At 38.4% G+C, this 14,421-nt stretch overlaps 1 protein-coding gene across 5 annotated transcripts in view; it reads right to left on the reverse strand.

Annotated features, from left to right (window-relative positions):
* Arhgap12 (Rho GTPase activating protein 12) overlaps window positions 1-14,421 on the reverse strand; it is a 101,664-nt gene that overhangs the window by 20,425 nt on the left and 66,818 nt on the right. For 3 of the 5 annotated variants that reach the window (XM_050152537.1, XM_050152536.1, XM_050152534.1), the window contains 3 exons: window positions 11,872-11,946; window positions 7,440-7,501; window positions 3,159-3,240 (listed from right to left, as the gene is read on the reverse strand). In XM_050152537.1, the coding sequence (XP_050008494.1) occupies window positions 3,159-3,240; window positions 7,440-7,501; window positions 11,872-11,946 (219 nt within the window). The remainder of the gene's footprint in view (window positions 1-3,158; window positions 3,241-7,439; window positions 7,502-11,871; window positions 11,947-14,421) is intronic. The other 2 variants (XM_050152535.1, XM_050152538.1) reach the window with 1 other exon arrangement.

The following is a 14,421-nucleotide window of genomic DNA, read 5'->3' on the forward strand; positions in this document are numbered from 1 at the left end:
GCACCTTGGGGTGCTTACACACATCATTAGAAATGGGCTAGTCCAGGTGCGAGAATTAGCCTGTAAGGGCTAGAGTTCATGGGCCAAGCAGTTCTTTAAATGAATACAGTTTGTGTGTTGTTATTTCGGGCATGAGCTAGCCAAGCGGCCGGGGTGTTGGGGACGCAGCCCCACCGCTCCTATTTCAACAAGAAGTGACCTTCGTCCAACGCGGGACATCTGACAATGTCAAGTCCTAAATAGCGAGAGGTGGAGGTGCCAGTCATCTGCTAAACACCTTAGTTCACAGGACAGTCACTCACGACAGAAATACATGTCCTAAAATGGATCTATTTTGGGGAATTTTAAAAGTACAAAAGAATGGTTCATGGACTAGTGATTTTGGCTCAGTGATCTGGTTGTGTAGGCCTGACAACCAGAACTGACAGAGCTGAAGGAGAACTTCTGAAAGTCCTCTGCCCTCCATGTGCACCCACACTGACAGTCAGCCTCCCTCCCTCCCCTCTACTCCCCACCCCACACAGAGATAAAAAATAATTTTTAAAATAATGCCTCAGTAACTACAGATATCTGTGGGGGTCTATTATTTGTGGGTATGTGTGCAGATTTCTCAATTGCAGGTGAAATGCATGTATTTCATTTACTCAACTAACTATTCTTTGAAAAAATGTAAGAGAATGATGATTTAAAAGGAAGAAATGTAAAGCATGTGGGTAAGCATGGGTCTGGATGCGTGTACAGCTTGAGAGCCTGCTGTTTCTTCCAGTGACTTCTGGGGACTCTAGAGTGTTTCTAACCTTCTCTCACAATGTGACTCCTCAACCCCAACTGTAAACAGCACAGGGAAATGAGGGTGGCTCTGACGAGCTCAGCTCCAGTACAGCACTGGCTCAGACACAGAGAAGCTCTTTTTAGCACATCTGTCTCTGTCTTTCTGGCCCTCTCTAGTCTCAGAATCTCATCTCAGGTAGAAGGGACTCCTCTGCAGATAGGGACACATTTTACCCAGGAGACTCCACTGCAGATAGGGACACATTTTACCCATGCTTGTTCTACTTGCTGATTGAATGGAGGAAACAAAACTAGAATTCTTTCAAATCATGTCCAGTAACCCTAAGAGGTGTCTTCCATATCCTGCCAAACCTTGCTATTTATGAAGTTTCTGCAAAATACATTATACAGACTCATATACTTCTTATTTAAATATGATTATTTGTATTGACTGAACCACTTAACTCTTGTTTTTATTCTCTTAGTATGTGAATTGTACTATCTGACCATACATTAGTATTAACTTCATTTAAGATAAATAAATCACTCCAATGAAAATCTCATTAATAACCCTACAATTTCAAGCCTGGCTAGCCCAGTGAATTCTGAGCTGTATCACAACTGCAGCACAGTAGTCAGTCAGGTGACAAAAAGGCTTCCCACACCTGCATTTGTCAGTATCAACACATTAATAATGAATTCTGAATTGTGCAAAAACTTCAAACAAAATACAAGTATCTCATGAACGACTTGTGTGCTGTTGTGCTCACCTGACATCTGCCAATTTCTAAAGCTGTTTACATTTTTTAAAAAAAATCACATACAGGGCTAATAACATGGCTCAGTAGGATTGCAGGACAAGCCTGGTAACCACATGCGCTCGTTCTCTCTCTCTCTCTCAAATTAAAAAAAAAAAAAAAAGACTTTAATCTTAATACAACCACACCTACCTAGATGACCTCCATCCCCACACTGGGCTGTCTACTTGTAGCGTATCTACCACAGCCTCATTAGCTATCAAATCAATGCATGCTGGGCAGCTTGTTTCAGGTACTGGGTTTTTAGCTGTTAATTTTAACTGCTTCTCCACTTTTGTTCATTCATTTTCTTCAGTTTCTAATAAGAGTTGAATCCCAAGTACGAACAAAAAGTAATTACACAGTTCTTCAGAAATGCCTCAACACAAAGACCACATACTTTACTTCAGTGGGAAAAGGAGGAAGACATAATTCCCAATCTACTTCAGGAAAGACAGGTCAAACCAACATTTACATCTTTGGATATGAATGTGTTTTCTAAGTCATTTCCCACTATACCCGCTGAACAGAGAACAAATTCAAGGATTAGTGAGGCACAAAAAGAAGAAATATTCTAGAATGCTCACATTCATGCAAAGCTGATTTGGATTTTTAGATCGCATTATCAGAGTGCTCAGGCACCTGTAGCTTAGCAGGCTCAGCAGTCTAAATGGCTGCATCACAAAGGTAGAAAACAAAAAGCTGAACCTCTACTAATTTGACAAAAAAATCAGTATTTGTAAGAAAATGCTGGTTAGTGTCAGAAAAAAACAGACCAGATACATTTAGGGTAATTTTATTATAAAATTTTATTTGAATACTGATACTTTAATTGCAATTACTGAGAGTTCTAGAAATACCCAGAGTATAGCAATTACTGAGAGTTCTAGAAATACCCATAGTATGAACACTGAAGCCAATTTCAATGTTCTAAAACCCTGATTTGTCACTTAGTATTTGTAAAGTCTTAAAGTTACTTGAATGGTTGGTACCCTGATTTTTCACCTCTGATGGGGAAAAGAGCAGAAGAGAAGTGGCTGTTGTAGAACAGTGGGATAAGATGCACATAAGCCTTTGCATTTAGAACAGCTGACACATGCCAGCATTCAACACCAGCAATTTATGCCTTGTATGTAACTTAGTAACAATAGCAATAAAACTCCAAAATAAAGAAAAGAAAAAACCCATTTCTTTGTCTCCTAAAAGCTGCCTGACATTCCACAGACATGGACATCTGAGTCGACCCTAGTTAGAAAGGGTCAGACAAGCAAAGCTGGGCCCAGCATATGACTACCCATTTTCTAAATAAATACCTGAAATAATCATTTTAAACACATCCTAAAAAGGAGTCAATATTTTGCAATGCTGAAGTTGAGAGCTGGTGGTTCAAAGGATAAAGCCAACTGCTGATTTTAATACAGCCATTTTCTGTCTCCTGTGAGTCAGAAGGCATCTTCAGGAAAATGTTTTTTATTTTTATATGCACATGTGATTTACTTCAAGGACTTTGGAAATTTAGAGTCTTGACATTCAGCCTAAACACTCACATAATTTAAGTGTTTAACATGTCCACAGAGGAGAAATACTTACCCAGCTTGTACTACTTCCTTGAGTTTTGGTAAAAAGTAAAGATGAACCCTGCAACACTGCCCAAGAAGACAACCAGTTCTTTCTGCAACGATACAGATGAAAAGCAACAATGTCAACTAAACATTGGAATCCAAGGCCACAATTTAGTGATCAGCACTTACACTATTTATACTAGATATATGATTCTAATGGCATCCACAGTCATTTTAGTGCCTCAGTCTGACTTACAGTCCCCCAAAACAAATGAGGTTAGTCAGAAATGTAAATAATCAAAATAACTATAGCCAGAATACCCAATTGTTTTCACATAGAACTAATCTAGCACAATGTGGTTAAGAACATTATTTTAAAGTCATACGGATAAAACATACTCAAAACAACAGGCAGTATACTAAATATGTTAAAAGTATATAATTACTGACTGATTCCTCACTAATATGAGATTTTAAAAAAATATTAAATTACAAAGTCAACACATATATGTAAAAACTAGGACAGCCTAGTGAGAAGGCTCATCAGGTAAATACACCTGCTAAGCTTGAAGATCTGAGTTCAATCCCCTGGACTCACACATATATTTTCTCTATAAAGAGAAAATCCCCCCAATTCTCCAACCTCCATGTGCAGTCAAAATGTATAAAGCAGTGGTTCTCAACCTATGGGTCACAACCCTTTGGTGTTTCAACCCTCTCACAAAGGCTGCCTATGACCACAGGAAAACACAGATATTTCTATTACAATAATTAACAGTAGCAAAATTTCTGTTAATGAAGTGGCAACAAAAATAATTTTATGGCTGGGGGGGGGGTCACCATAACATAAGGACTTGTATTAAGGGGCTTCAGCATTAGGAAAGTTGAGAAACACTGGTGTAAAGGAAAAAGCTCCCATTTCTCTTCCAATCCACATTCCAAAGGCAACCAGTATTAGGTGCACTGTGTATCCAGGCCTTCGTTTTTAAGTGTTATGTATATTATTGTGTGGAGGTTAGAGGGTGTCTCTGGAACTGGTTCTCTGCTTCCATCTTCATGCAGGTCCTAGGAGTCCACCTGAAGTTGACAAGCTTGGTTGGGAAGCAAGCACCTTCACCTGCTGAGTCATCTAGCTAGCCCTCTTTATGGGTCTTTTAAACACACTGCCCACTGGAAGCTGAAGAGATGGCTCTATGGTTAAAAGCATTTTTTTGCTCTTGCAGAGGACCTAGGTTCAATTTGCAGCAACAACATGTTGGTTCATGACCATCTGTAAAACCAGTTTCAGAGGACACAGAATTGTCTTCTGACATTCCTGAAACCAGCATGCACACAGTGCACAAATATACATGCAGACAAAATTTATTTATAAAATAAAATAAAAAATTTAAAAGAAACTAAGCACTGATTCACGATCCTATCTCCAGATACACATGTTAAGTTCACAATAAACATGAGTAATACTATCAAGGTTCCTAATAACCTTAAAGGTGACTGGTGTTATACTCTGGTCAGAATTAAGTCAACTTCCCTGCTTTGTTATCTTAAATTTTCCATTAAAGAGTTTTTGCTTTCATGTTTTTCCCATTGGAGTGAGCCTTACATTATTTGAGATTTTTTTTCTATCTATTTCAAGCCTAGAAAATTTCTTTTTGCAAACACAGATTAGTATTTGCAAATAAAAGATACAAGAAAATTCAGTTCCTGAGGGGTAAATAGAAAGTTGACGCCACGTGCTATAAAGAAGTATGACTTTCCTCTCAGTTACACACAGTCAGTTCTATGGGAACTCTGGGAGAATTCATGTTTGATTACTTTTTTAGAATGTAGAATTCACTACCTATTAATGAGATGTATTTTATTACTTTTGATACATACTTGAACTTCATGATGAAGGAAAGTGAAGTAAAATCACAACTGAGTTTTTACTTTTCCATTCATTTCCTGTAGCTTATGCACAACTCCNCCCCCCCCCCCCCGCCCCAATAAAGTGTAATTACTTCCAGGTCATGTGTGTCCCAGGACTGAACAAACCCTACGCATAGTCAAGGATGACCTTGAACTTCTCTCTGATCCCACTCCCACCTGCATGCTGGGAATCAAACCCAGGTCTCTGTGGATGTCCAATAAGCACTACAACAACTAAGCTACATCCCTAGCCCATCAATGGCTATTACTGATGAAGTTGTTATTTTATGCACACAAGTATGCATGTGCATTTGTAAGTACAGCACATATGCATGTGTGTAAGTGCATGCAGCTGCGCACACCCGTGGACTAGAAGAGAGCATCGTCACTCTATCATATCATCTATCACACTCAGCTCTATTTCTCTGGGGAAAGGTCTCTTCCTAAACCTGGAGCTCTTCTTTGGAGTTAGGCTGGCAGCCAGCAAATCCTAGTGATCCTCCTGTCTCTGCCCCATTGCATGGAGGTTACAGCTATGATGAGACTATACTTGACTTGTTACAGGGGTGCTAGGATTCAAACTCAGGTCCTCATGGTTGTACAAGAAGCACTCTGGCCCACTGGGCCATCTTTCTATCTCCTTGCTTTGCCATTTTATAGTACCTATATTTGTAATACATCAAATGCTTTTCCCCTTTTACTAGGTTCCTATTCCTACTTTAAAAAAAAAAAAAAAAACCACTTTAACATTCCCTGATCATAGTTCTAAATCACTTTAGGCTGTTTTTAAACACAGTCCTCTGTTTCAATCTCAGTACCCACTGTTTCAGCAAATCTAAACAGTCTATGTGCATGTTAGACATAATGCAGATTCTAACACTGTCTATTAAAATTTACTTCTGATTTCATTTTGTTTGGAACCCTTTTTAGGGTGACTTTCATTGATTTGTGAGCCTGTTTCATATTGGGGCTTCTTTTTTGCAGGTCATCTACAAACCTCCCTCTCTACTATGGAAGATGCTTTTCTGCCTTCCCAGCTTTAGCTGTAAAAGGAAGAATTGTTTTCCTTTCTTTAAAAAAATGGTGATGGCACACACCTTTAATCCCAGCACTCGGGAGGCAGAGGCAGGTGGATCTCTGAGTTCAAGGCAGCCTGATCTAGAGAGCAAGTTGTAGGACAGGAAAGAAAGAGGGAAGGAAGGAAGGAAGGAAGGAAGGAAGGAGGGAGGGAGGGAGGGAGGGAGGGAGGGAGGGAGGGAGGGAGGGAGGGAGGGAGGGAGGAAAAGAGAGACAGAGAGAGAACATGCTGTGTGTATGTGTGTGTGTATGGTGCTGTATGCAAGTGTACAAGTGCACACGCAGAAGCCAGAGCATGACAAGTGACTTCTTCCTACTCTCTGCCTTACTGTCCTGAGACAGGCAAACAGGAACACATGATGGCCATGCTGGTTGGCTGATCAGCGAGGCCTTAGACTCTGCCTATTTCCTCCCCCAGTAATGCTGGAGGAGCTAGGCACATACAGCCCCACCTGGGTTTTCTGTTTTCTCTTTTTAAAGACAGGGTTTCTTTGTATAGTCCAGGCTGTACCGAAACTCACTCTGTAGACAAGGCTGGCCTTAAACTCACAGATATCCGCCAGCCTCTGTCTCCTGAGTGCTGGGATTAAAGGCGTGTGCCACCACCGTCACCACCACCCAGTCCCACCTGGCCTTTTTATATGGTTGGTGGGTATTTGAACTCGGGCCTCCAGATTTGCAAAGCAAGCACTATTGCCCACAGAACCATTTATATACTTTCAAAATTATCTATGAAAAACACTAAATGTGATATTGTGTGCAGTAGCAAAAATTGTAAGCACCCTAAATACCTGCCAACAGCAGGCCTGGTTACATTCTTGAAAACAAATACTGATTAACTTGCTAGTGATTAAATACGCTGTAGCAGCACGTGCCGTGCCAGCTCTGATGCAATGAAGTAGAACGATCTCCAAGATAAATATAAAACGGAGCATGTTTAACAAAGTCATCTATGTGCATACAAACATCCATATGTACATCCTCTCTGGAGGAAAGCTCTACTGCTCAGGAGACCTGAGAGGGAAGACAGCTGGTGAAGGTTTTGCCTACAGTAGTCAGCGTATCTTCGTGTTTTATTATGTACCACCACTAATGGCTTGCTGAAAGAAAAATATATGAAAAGAAAGCCAATGTTTCTTCAGGACACTCTTGTTTCTAAATATTATTTTTTAAAGATGTTAACAAAGAAAATATTTTATGGAAAACAAAGCAGAAAATACATGATTGAAAATTGTTCTAAATCGTTTTATCAGTTCTAATGGAATAAGTTTTCATTTACTTCAATCAGATAAACATGTAAGAATATTAAAGATTTCATACTTACCGAACCTTTTTCCCATTTTCCGTAATTTTTGTTACATTTAACAATCCATATTTCTCCTGACCCTATGAACAAAATGATACTTTTAATGTAGCATTCATATAGACAATAATGTTCAAATTGTAATAATCAATGGAATCCAAATGGTCTTGCAGTTCCAACCTTAAAAGAGCATCATTTTATAACACACCTTTTATTAAAGTGCTTTAATCATCTTCACATTTTTCTCACATTATTTTCAGTAATTTATAATTAAGGACTATTTATTTATTTACTTTGACAATGGGCTCCTGCGGCCCATGCTGCCCTGGAACTTGCTATAAACTCACGCCTCGCCTTGAATACCTGCCCTCCCTCCTCTACCATTCACAGACATGCCCAACCATACCTGGCAAAACACATTTTTCTCCTAAGTCACAGCAGCCATCAGATACTTCGTTAGCAATTAAGAGTTTCACAAATAACCAAAAGAAAAAAAGCTTACATCTTCCTGTTCAAAGAATGTGATGTGATGTTATGATGATAAATAGTACAAAATTAACATATTAAAAATAACGTACTAATCTTGTTAGAACATAATAGTGACTAGGCAGAACAAATGAAGTGACTGGCAAATTACTCAAAAGAACCTAGTTTGCTACACAGAGTTTAATGTGATACAAAGAAATGCCAATATGAGCTTCATTAACCATATTACCATGTGGTCTGGACACTGAAAACACTCACGTTTAAAAAGAAAGAGTGACACAAAGTTTATCACTAACCATCGCTAGTCGATGTTACCTTAAAAGTCTTGTAGATAAAAATGAAGTAAATACTTTCTTACCATATTAGTTTTCTACATAAGTGGGATTAATCTAAAGGAGTTGGTGGCTGTTATAATTATCAATATTCCAAATAATATGCACATGAGACAATAAGCAATTATAACTCAACTGAAACACATATACAAAGAAATTAAAATTTTTTTAAAAAAATAGTTGTTTTATTTCTAATTCTGCATATGCATGTGTATCTGTTTATGGGTATGTACACACACAAGCGCAGGTGTCAGATCCCTTGGTGCTGGAATCACAGGCACTGTGAGCTGCCTGGTATGAGTGCTGGGAACCAAACTCAGATCCTCTGCAAGAGCAGCAAGCAATCCTAACAACTGAACCATCTCTCCAGACCAAAATTTATTTCTATTCAACTGATTCCTCGGAAAATTCTCTCTAGGTACTTGAATAAAAAAATAAATAAATAAGACTTTTTTGTATGGTAAATAAACATAATATTGAGTATCTTCTTAATGTTTTCAAGATAATGTTTGAAAATTTGCTTGCATCTCTAGCTGAAAATTTGTTAACTCCTATTTTTGGTATATTGCAAACTTGGAAATAATGTATTCATAATTTTACCGCAATCATTTTAAAAAGAATATTTCTGTTTAATCTCAGATATGCAAATTTGATAAGAATCCTCTTTCCTTTCAACAAAAAATGTCAACGGCACAATTTTAAGTATGCACAAGATAAATTGCATAAATGCAATTTTAAACATGTGTAAGATATTACATAAGAGCCTTCTGCGTTTACTGTCCTTTCATCAGATACAGGAAGAAATTTTCCAAAGAAAGAGAGTGACATTAATCCCTCTGAAAGGGCCACTTTAATGTAGACCGACAGGAGTGAGGCGCTGCGGTATTTTTTTTTTTAAGCCACAGCTGGAATAGCTCAAAAGCAGCGGCAGCAGCAGGACAGGGGCACAGGTATCCAAACAAAGACGAAAAGTAGATGAAGAGCAGGAGAGACAGGCAGTGTATGTGCAGGAATGATAAAAAACAAAACTCAGGGATTCTTACCAGAGTCAACGGGTGGATGAACCTGACTAGAAACAAACAAACCAGCAAGAAGCTGCATTTCTTCAGGCTCTGTTCAAAAGGAGTGAGAACTTTCACCCAATTTCCACAGGGAGCAAGACAAAGTCCTGATGCTCTAAGTAGTAAGCCCTCTCATTTGAATATAGAAGAACAAAACTTGCTACATCCAAATGTTTAGAAAGTACCCCAAACCAATGGCTTCCTAAAGGAGCTGACCCCTGAACTAGATGGAAACAGAAGGTAAAAAAAAAAAAGAAAAAAAAAAAGGAGCACATCCCAGAATTCTCTAATTTGTAATTAGCAAGGTAGACAAACGGCAAGAAGAGAGGCACTAAGAGTTGATGGTATGGCTGGGAATCGGCTGCACCCACCTACTGATACTCTAAGAAAAGCCAAAGGTCTGAGCTTGACCTAGACAGTGAGAGAGAGGCTAAACTCAAGAAGACACACACAGGACAATGAGGGACAGGATGACACACAGGGGAAATGGAGGATACTAGGGAAAGTACCAAGTTTAAACAGCTAGGTAGGCACCAGAATCAGTTTCAATGATAGAAAACATTCTAAATCTGTACCTTCATTTCCACTAAACTTCTACAAGATTTTAACTCACATAGAAGGAGGGGGAAACAGCGTTGTAGTGCCTAGATATGAATGGTAGGGCAGGCAGACACCGGGAAGAGAGGTCAAAGGGATAACGGTCTCAGTGGGAGGCAAAAAAGCAGAAAAGGCACACGCGGAAGGAGCACACCCGCAACACCGTGTTTGTGTGGAAACAGTGGTCCTAGCAGAATCAACACAGCTGTTCTGCCTTAACGGAAAGCATTGAAACAGAAGACACACTGGTGAGACAGTTCCTATGGAAGCCATCAGAGGGCACCCTGCACCCAGGACAGTTTAATGGATGTCAAATAGACAGGAAAAAATGGTGAACCAGTGCTTTGAAACTGTATGCAGATTTACAAGCTCATGTTTCCACAATTACTAAGAAATTCCTTTTTATTAAAGCATCATCTATGAGGCGGTTTCTGTGAACTGTCTACTGCCTATTTTTTTTTTTTTTTTTTTTTTATTTTTGAGACAGGGTTTCTCCGTAGCTTTTTGGTTCCTGTCCTGGAACTAGTTCTTGTAGACCAGGCTGGCCTCCAACTCAGAGATCCGCCTGCCTCTGCCTCCCGAGTGCTGGGATTAAAGGCGTGCACCACCACTGCCCGCCTACTGCCTATATTTAAAAACAGGTTTAAAGAGAATGCTGCTTTTCCAGCTCATCATTATCTCTTAGCCTACTTAGTACTAATTTTTAAAAGAGAAAGTATATACAACATGATGGGAACCACAAAGATAAGAAAACAACAATTAAAAAACATGCATGTATTTCCACAACATATAAATGAGGAAAAGGGAAAACAAAGGTCAGGAAGGACCAGGAAGAAGTGAGGCACATGTGGAAACCCAGGCCTGCACAGAATCTGAACTCTGTAAATACAAGTCTGACATAATTTCATCAAATAAAAGTTTGTCGTTTTAAAATGTCAAACTTGCATTTATTAATTCATCAAGTATTTGCTGAGCAGTAACTGTGTGATTGTGCAGTAAGAATGAGTACCCCTGGCTCTGCCCTAGGTGGGGAAGACAGCCAGTGACAGCTGACCACAGAGGGCGCCAGTACTGCTCTTGGCTTTACGAAATCAGTAAACAGAACTCATGCTATGAAGAGTATCACAGGGAAACCTCACCTAGCCTCGGGGATTGGCCTACATTCTCTGAGGAAGTCAAGTTAGAACTTCATCCCAGTGGATACGCACAGGCTATGAGGCAGAGTGCAGGGCAGTCTCAGTGAGGGAGGAAGGGTTGAGAGAGTAACCAAAGTGTTATGCAGTATAGGAGGAGGACACAGGAAGCATGAGCTAGGGACACAGCAGAAGCCCAAGAGTGTAGTCTTGGGACAGCAGTACAGGCCAAGAGCAGATTAGTGCGAGAGGAAAGCAGGAGAGGGTGAAGACTTAGCATCTCCAGCGTTCCCTGGCCACATCAACAAGGCCCTCCATATTACAGACCAGCAGGGGCAGTCAAGCTGCTGGGAAGGAAGGAAGAGCGTATGTCTTACCTTTAGACTCCTGGCCTGGGAAAGAAAGACGTGAAATTGTAATATTCTCTGGAAAATTTCTGTTGTTGCTGTTTGTTTTTTGAGACAGAATTTCTCTGTATAGCCCTGGCTCTCCTGAAATTCACTCTGTAGACCAGGCTGGCCTTGAACTCACAGAGATCCACCTGCCTCTGCCTTCCAAGCACCAGGATTAAATGCATATGCCACCATTGCCAGGTGTATAAACCTGTATAAATTTGTCACTTAGAATTATGACATATAAACTAATACCATATTTTGCATAAAAGGGACTTTAAAACAACTTAAAATTTGACTCTTAAAACTGTTTTAATTGTATTTTTTCTAAAAGGCCAATACATTTTAATAAAGGCACAAAATGACTTCAACATTATATTTTTAAAAAGTTAATTTACTGAAGTGATTGAAAAGACTAGGCTATTTATTTTATATTTTTCTAATATACTAACTGGATCTTGATGCTTTGATGAGGTAGGAGAAGACTCATTTTCAGGTAAGCAGAGTTTTGTGGTAGTTGGAGACTCCTATAAGAAATAAGTAATGAAAAACGTTACTCTATTTTAAACATATCTGTTTCTCCCCGTGTTCACAGTGGGAGAGCTTAGCAAGGCAAACAAAGGAAACCGTTTGCTTGTTACTCTATTTCAGCCCTAAAAGTAGGATGGCATGTGTTTATAGCAACTATGCTGACTAAAATAGTCCATCACTGTTAATTAATCCTATTTAAAATTATACACTAGTCACCATATAACATGTTATTAGTATGATAGACATGATTATTGAGGGCTATGCTAGAAACATTCACAAGAATTACATGTAATTGACAAAATAGAATTTTTAGTCTAAAGTAATGAGAAAATAAATTTAATTGTTAACCGTATTTCAAGGAATTTATAGTTACTATTCAATAATTAGATATAAAGATAAAAATAGTAATCTAACATTTAAAGGTAAGTGATGCCCTGGGGGATGCTTTCATGTTTAAGCTTACAAGAATATCCTAAGAGCAAATGAGCAAGGGGTCCTATAAACAGCCTATCTGGTCAAGACTAAAAGATAGTATTTCTTATAAAGGATTAAAACTAAAAAGGGTTTTTTTTTGGGGGGGGGACGACCAACACTTACTTCTATTTAAAATTTCTCCATTCTCCTAGATGCTTTGAATAATTTGAGTAATTGAGTACCAGGACCTTTTACTAATTTCCAACCCAACTACACAATGCCTTTAAATATTCATCTCCACATCTGTTCATCCTGATGTCTACACTCAGGAAACTAGAAGACTCTGCCAAGAAGCCTAGGAATGCAAGTAACAATGCAAACCTGATCTCAACACTAATTCACTTGAAAAACATCTTCAGTTTGCTGCTGGTACAATTTATATTTACAGAAACTTAGGACAATCTTACAACCAAACAATCAAAGCTAATACCACTGATACCACTGATAGATGAAATATTAAAATCCTATTCATAAACTCCAGAAAAACAAACTAGACCATCCAAATTTCAGTTCAACCTCATTTGAGTAATTTTTCTGACTTCAGTAATATGACCTCTTTGTGTATTATAACAGCCTGAAAAAGTAAAAATTTAATGATCTTCAAACTATAAAGCAATTGAACAAAAGTAATATAGGTCCACCAGACATAAAATCCCAAATAAGAGTAGTAATGACTATGTAATTCTAACTATAGTAAAGAAGCAAGTGCACGTTTCTGTACCTCTGTAAGTACATATTGTATACACACATCTTCCACATTTATGAACAGTTTTAGTAAGAACCATACATAATCAGAAACAAGAAAATCTACTCGGATGTAATACTCACATCCCACAACAACTTCCTTCAAGGTTATCTGGCTTCTGAACTAGAATCCAAGTTGACACACAACACTGGTTTTATTCAGTTTGTTATATATACCCATTATGTATAATCTTGTTCCAGTGCAGTCACTTTTTCATAACCTCAAAGACTACCCTATTTTAAGAAGGCATATTTAGGTGATAAAAAGAAATGGAAATATTTACTTGATGAAGCAATTAGCTGTGAATCTATTTCAAAGGGCAAACTGAAAGAGAGAGATTTCTACTAAAAATAAGTAAACGTCTGTTCTCAGGACAGTCACATTGCTGCTGCCTGAGGGCAATTAGATAAAAAAAGGACATGAAGTAATACTTGGTGAAGGTGACTTCAAGGATCAGATTAAAACTGAATCTCACAGAAATGGGTGTACACGTGTGTACACTCACTCTTGAATATAACGGGATGTTTGAAAAAAGAAACTTGAAGTATACCTCACCAAAATAGTTTTATTTTCACTTGAAGAGGTAATGGAGGTAGTCCAACAATGGCTTTTGCCAAAGAGTTTTCTATACCTAGAAATATAATTCAATTTCTGGAGTTGATTGTATTTACCATTAAATACCTCTAAGAAATATGACTTGCCTAGGCTAATCTCAATACTAATAGATTTTCAAATGTATCCTTAATAACATGATTCTAAAACATCATTCATTCAATGTGTCTTCTAGACTTCTAAATTTAGTTATAAAATATTCTTGAAAACAAAACCCAGAATTTGGTCTAACTTCATTATTGTTCTGTAAGTCAATATCATAAACATAGAAAGTGTGTACACCACTTTAAAAATGGAGGTGGGGGGTCCTTGGACTTCCCACAGGGCAGAGAACCCTGATTGCTTTTTGGGCTGACGAGGGAGGGGGACTTGATTGGGGGAGGGGGAGGGAAAGGGGAGGCGGCGGTGGGGAAGATACAGAAATCTTTAATAAATAAATAAATTAATTAAAAAATATATACCTTGTTTTATATACAAAGACCAATTTATACTCAATTACACTAACAAAACATCTTATTTTGAACTGAATAAAATCAATTGTTTATAAAAGTATTTAACACTAAAAGGAGCCAAACATGTTGGTATGAGGGAACATACCAACAAAGTTCATTTTAACCAGACACAGGGTCGCTATGGTGCC

The sequence above is a fragment of the Alexandromys fortis genome, unplaced genomic scaffold (genome assembly GCF_014885135.2).
Source record: "Alexandromys fortis isolate MF-2015 unplaced genomic scaffold, M_Fortis_MF-2015_v1.1 scaffold_54, whole genome shotgun sequence".
Lineage (NCBI taxonomy): Eukaryota > Metazoa > Chordata > Mammalia > Rodentia > Cricetidae > Alexandromys > Alexandromys fortis.